Source organism: Drosophila navojoa, chromosome 5 (genome assembly GCF_054131105.1).
Source record: "Drosophila navojoa isolate 15081-1374.11 chromosome 5, UAZ_NAV_1.0, whole genome shotgun sequence".
Taxonomy (NCBI): Eukaryota; Metazoa; Arthropoda; class Insecta; order Diptera; family Drosophilidae; genus Drosophila; species Drosophila navojoa.
The window spans coordinates 399,918-405,917 of record NC_142893.1 but is presented as its reverse complement, the minus strand read 5'-3'; the positions used below and the strand labels follow the sequence as shown (position 1 = coordinate 405,917).

Below are 6,000 nucleotides of genomic sequence, written 5' to 3'. Positions count from 1 at the left end.
CTACAAAGGAAAGAGAGAGAGAATTTTCTACATTTAATACATTAACAAATATCTAATATACATATGTACATTTAATTTTTCTTTTCATCTGCAATTTGAAGTTTTCGACCACTGTGCGCAAGAGCAAGAACTAACTTTAAAGCGATCCCTTTTATTTTCCAATTTGATAAATTGCGATTAAAGCATTTAAAAATGCCCAAGAGCAAAAAATAAAAAGCCAAATAAAATGAAAAAAAAGAAGAAGAAAATGGAGAATGGGAAAGGAGACACGAGACACGGGAAGAAAAACAAGCTTCCGTTTCTGTGGCCAAAATATATGCAGAAAAGTTTGCGAACCAAAAACTTTTTGGCAGCCTTCCCATTTGCCCAACACTGCTGGGGGCGTGGCACACACACGCATACAGACAGCCGTCGTAAATAGTTATATATACCTAAATATAGGCTGTAGTCTGATTCGGTTATTCGCATTAGAAAAAGTTTAAAGTCGACTGCCAATTCGACTAAGCGAATGTGGTTCAAACAGCCAACGGGCATTGAAATGCGGAAAGACGTGAAGCTGAATCCCCCCAGATGTTGTTGTTGTTGCTGTTGTTGCCATTGCTGCCATTGCTGCTGGCTACAGATGCAACATCAGCAACAGCAACATCTATTGGTTGCTGGCGAGGTTCATGCGGCGCATATCAAAATCTATTTCTAGTAGAAATCATGCAAAAATAAAGCAAGTCCATACACAGGAAAAAATCTTGACTTTATTCGAGTAAACTAGCACCTACACTCTGAGGCCTACTCAGAACTGCTATTATGGTTGATCGATAATGGAACTGGAGAACAATAGATTCACGTGCGACATATATTATAAGAGTAATCCAACCATTTGTTGCTATAACTAAACTTCAATTTATTTTGAAGCAAAATAAAACATTTCAGCGATATCAAAGCATATTCCCATTAGACCAGACTTAATGCTGACATATGTTGATTATACGAAACGAAATAAACTGCTTTGACCTACTTAGAGTCGAGGCACTTATCAAGCTCAGGGACAGCGTGCAAACCTATTAGCTGTAGAGACCACAGCAACCTAAAAACTTCAACTACAACTCCGTTGCCGATGCCGATGCGGATGCCGATTCTGAATCCGAACTTCAACTATGTACAACAGTGATTCAACTCGGCTTTTGACTGTTTGGGTGCTGCTGCTGTAGCTGCTAAGTTTTATGTGTTGCATATCCTAAGGCGCTGTGGTGCTCTAATTTTTCATACCGTACGAAACATTGAGAGTGCCAAAACAGGGCATATTAGCTCTATCTTAAATGCATATTCAAGACTGAACTGAATCCGAATATAAGACTAAAACAGTATAGACCAACATTCGCTAAAAGAGTCGTTTAGTCGTGCACACCCGTCTACCAGATTCCTACTTTTTTGTTTGCTTGCCAATGCTTCTCATGTCGCTTTTGTGGATAGCTTCGGTAGCTTCCGCCTGGTTGAAGCTGATGTTTTTTTATTATGCTTAAATAAAGATTTGTGTTAGTGTGCCTCATTCTACTTCTGTGGCAGCAGCAATTGTTGCTGTGCATTGCTGGCCTTCATTGTTGTCATTGCCCATTGTTGTCCTCTGAGAAAGGAGAGCCTCAGCCTCAGCCTCAGCCAGAGCCACGGCCAAAAGACAGCACAAAAGGCGCCCACAAATTAATATCATGTGCAACAATTGTTATACTTGGTGTGCGTGTGCGTGTGTGTGTGTGTGTGTAGGTGTGCTCGTGTGCGTCTTGTTATGTGTGCATGTTACCTACTTTTTGTGGGCTTTTAATTAACAACAAGTTTGCGCCTCGCACAATGCAAACAAAGTGCCAAAAGCCAAAGCCTTGAAATTCTCACAATTTTCCACAATTTTTTCCCCCATTCGCCGTTTTCTTTGTGCTCATTTTTAGCAGGCAACAAAAAAGAAGAAGAGGAACAATGATGCAGCCGCTGAAAGCCGAGTGCCTCAAATATTATGAAATAATGCCGAGGCTTTAGCAACGCTTTATATACAGATTATGTGCGGAAATACCCCTTAAGGCGCATGCGGCTGTAGCTGGATGTAAATTAAATTGGGAATTAACTGGGCTCTCGCCTACACTGAGCGAAACCCGAATTGGGAGAGATTTCTCTTGCTGAATTAAAGTTGCAAATTGTTTAAACGGGGAACTGTTCGAGAATTTGTATTGCTTTTGGGATTGTGAAATGACCTACAAATCTCTTGATCAGTCTTTATTTGAACTTCATCATCATTAACTTCGGTAACCTAATTGGGTTTCTCTTCTCTTCCTTTTGTGTACACATTTTTCATAAATCTAACTTAATTTATATGTTATTTTTAGAGCAGCGGAATCCAATCAATCTGCAGAAGCATAAATTATGAAGAGCACTTCCTTAAACAGCGCCAATTCCCCCACTCTGCACCCTCGCCGGCCATTAGGCATTAGGCAGAGGCCCCTGCCCTGTCTAGGCAAATGGCAGATGGAAATTCAAATGCTGGCAGTTCACAGTTCACAGTTCGCTCCTCGTCAACAGAAAATTTGAGCACATTTTAACTAGCCGAAATTTGTGTTGGCCAAAAGACTTTCGGTGAAATGAGTGCGGGGAAATCATAAAAGCAAATAAGAAAGCTGAGCAAAAATGTAAGGGAAAATCAAACACAAATACTTCAAGGCAAAGTTCTGTCTGCAGCAAGCTCGACGACTTTAAACATCACGCAAGGGAGCAAAAGGAAAAATAAATAAATAAATACATACAAAAATAAATTCAATGAAAATTATTTACGTAAATACCTTTTTTATTTGCTTTTTTATTTCTATTTGACTTGATGTGCGCCTGACGAGCAGACTCGGCGACGCAGCTAAACTTTTTGCTGGCAAGCATATGCAAAGAAAAAAGTTGCTGACAAATTTTGGGGCAAGCGGGGGAGGAGTTTGATGCCAGTATGTTTGGAGTGCAAACAAACTTTATCTAATTAGAGCGACACGTGTTACACAGACACCTTTAGCTAGGCTAACCAGCAGCTCTCCTTAGTGATTCTCAATTTAGAGCAATTTGAAATCGTAATCATAGGCTCTGATATTGAATTAGAATATAATAATCTTCGAGTAGTACTTCAAGAGTTCTCACAAATTGCATATGAAACGTACTGTATTTCCTTCTGAACGAGAAGGGCTCCTCTCTGCGCATCTCATATCACGTTATGGGCAGTTTAACATCAAGTCTAGCTTTATCTAGTCTACTCAGCAGCTCTTTATCTTCACCTACATTTCTCCCGCCTTCTTTGCACTTCTCTGCGCTCCTCATAATAGCCAATCTACTTGTAGCACATAAACTCCCGCTCCCTAGCCGACTACATCTTCATCTTGTGAGCTGCTTTGCATTGATGACACACTCGAAATGCCTTTTGATGTCCGCCCCTCCTCCAATTCCCTAAGTTCCATCAATTCCCTTGCTTGTTTTGCATTTGCCAGCTCAACATATTCGTAGGCGTTTCTGTTTCGTAGACTCCATCTACCACTTTTCCTGCTGCTGCTGTTGATTCTGCTCCGCCTGTCAACTGCCTGTCAAGTCGTGGCATCTGCCTCTGCTCCGAGTTCTGTGAGTGTCGCGTGTCGAGTGCCTTTTGAGTTGTTTGTCAATATGTAGACCATTATTCAATCAATATATTGACACACATTTTCATTTGCCAACCGTCTTCCCTCTCTCTCTCTCTCCCTCACTTCCTCCGTCTCTTTCTGTGCCCTGCAGCAAAAAAAGCCGGCCAAGTGCTAATCGCAAACAAAGTAGTTTTTGCTCGACTTCTATTTCGATTTCGTTTTTATGGCTTGGGGCGGCTCGGGCTCTTCGATTGATTCCTTCGTGCCTCGGCCTGCCCCTCCCCAGAGACCTTTACTTCCGCTTTAACTATTTGTGCGTCTAGGCCGTGTCGTATTTGTGTGCCCTACCTCTTCATTCACATCGACCCCACCTCCATCTCTAGCGTAAGCCTCCTTCAAATTGAATTTGGGGCCCTCGGTTTTTGTATGTTCTTTCTTATTATTTGCACATGCGTCTGTCTCGCGTGTTTTCGCTTTCTTTCAGAGTTTGTTCTCACTATACCCTGAACCCACTGCAAATGCGAAATCAGGGTATATTGTTCTCTCTGAGTATGTATGAAACAGGCAGAAGAATGACACGTCGTCAATCGAAATCGACCAAAGTGAGCTGCGCAAATATGTCAAATTTGAAGTTAATTGTTTTATTTTAAATTGCTAGAGTCATTCACTCTAATAGTGTACGTACTGTCTTTAAATATCCTAAGCATGGGCGACAAGGGGAAATCCTGCGAATGCACTCTTGAGGCTAAAGTTCTGTTCTTTTGCATTTGGATAATTGTTACTGGACTTGTCTCCGCACTCATCATTGGCTCACTCATCCCACGTACGTATGTAGAATGAAATTGTACACAATGTGTATAATATGTTATCTACAAAAATGGAAATTCTCTCATCCACAGTTGTTATTGAGCAAAAACAAGAATATTTGTGGTTCTACATTACCCTCGTGGTACTCGCCGTTGTTGAGATGGTGGCCGGGAGTTGTATGACCCTTGCATATTATAAAGTAAGATTTATCCCAAACAGTAATATGAACAATCCATATGCTGCACCCCTGAACCCATTTTAAATTCGATTCATGTCCATGTTCGTCTGTCCGTGCCTTTTAATGCAACGATCTCGTAAGCCGGAAAAACTATATACTTGAAATTGTAAATGTATACACATACACACTAGATAGATACATGTATTGATATTAATATTAATATTCTTTTTTTTCCAGAAAATTGCCTGGTTGTTTATGGTTGGTCTTGTACTAAGTTCTTTATATCCATACTGTGCTTTTGCTTTCGTGGTTCCGCTGGGTAAGTTTTACATTATTCCTTATTAATCAATTATTAATTAATGATTATTTGCTTTATTTTTGTTACATTTCACTGCCTTATCTTATTAGTAATCCACATCATTTTTACCATTTTTGCCTGCCAATATTATATCAAAATGCAATCAGAGGCGCTAGCTAAAAATTTTGCCTGACAGCGATGCCTTCCATCGCAATGGATCTCGATATGATCATTTTAATATGCATAATTCATCGAATTGAACAAGAAAATTTGCCATTATAATTGGTGTATAGAGCATAAATTGCATTTTAGTGAACCGTATCTCATTTGTATCATAAGAGAAAGACAGGTCGGAGAGATCGTAGTCGTCGAAGTTCCTCTTGTGTACATTTTTTTAAAGAAAATGTCAATATTGTAAAATATCATAAGAAAAACTAAATAACCACAGCTAATATCATAATGATTAATTTTAAAATATTATAAAAAATGGGAACAGAAACTATGGAATCAAACAGCTGTTGCCATAACACAAAGCACTAAAAACGGCTTATGGCAAAAATTAATTCACAAATTCAATTCAATTCACATTTAAAACAAATGTAGGTTATAGCGCGAGCGAAGGGAAGAAAACACAATCTACACTCTAAACACGCATCATTCAATTAAACTTTTTGCCAGTCGGCTTTTGGGTCACAAAACTAAAGACGAGGAAAAGAAGCAGAAGAACTCTCGGCTTCAATTAGGCAACTATAAACAAGCTGCCAACTGGCAAACTGCAAAAGGTAGTCGCAGCCTTAAGAGCTAGTCAGCCACCTTGCCACCTTGCCACCTGGCCGTTGTGCCACCTGGGCTGCCTATGAGCTTACCTCAAAATGCAGTCCAAAGAGGACTTTAACTTTAAGTCGACTGAGCGAAAGTTCTTGTTTATATTTTTCGTGTTTTGATTTGCTTCTATTCCTTCACCGAGTGCAGCGCCGTTGCCGCTTGCAACGTGCAACAGCTTCACTTAAGTGTGCCGAGGGCTGGCAGCAAACGTTCAGCGTTTTGGCATATTTGTATTCTGGGGCAGATCGAGCACTAGCACGTTGCCAATG

The 6,000-nt window shown here is 40.2% G+C and overlaps 1 protein-coding gene across 1 annotated transcript; it reads left to right on the top strand.

Moving 5' to 3' along the window:
* The first annotated feature begins 3,545 nt into the window (after positions 1 to 3,545).
* On the top strand, positions 3,546 to 5,297 carry LOC149090932 (uncharacterized). The gene is made up of 4 exons (XM_089262107.1): positions 3,546 to 4,446; positions 4,523 to 4,629; positions 4,846 to 4,927; positions 5,017 to 5,297. Exons 1-4 carry the CDS (start codon positions 4,329 to 4,331, stop codon positions 5,097 to 5,099), a joined length of 390 nt encoding a protein of 129 aa, XP_089118233.1. The 5' UTR covers positions 3,546 to 4,328; the 3' UTR covers positions 5,100 to 5,297.
* The last annotated feature ends 703 nt before the right edge of the window (positions 5,298 to 6,000 follow it).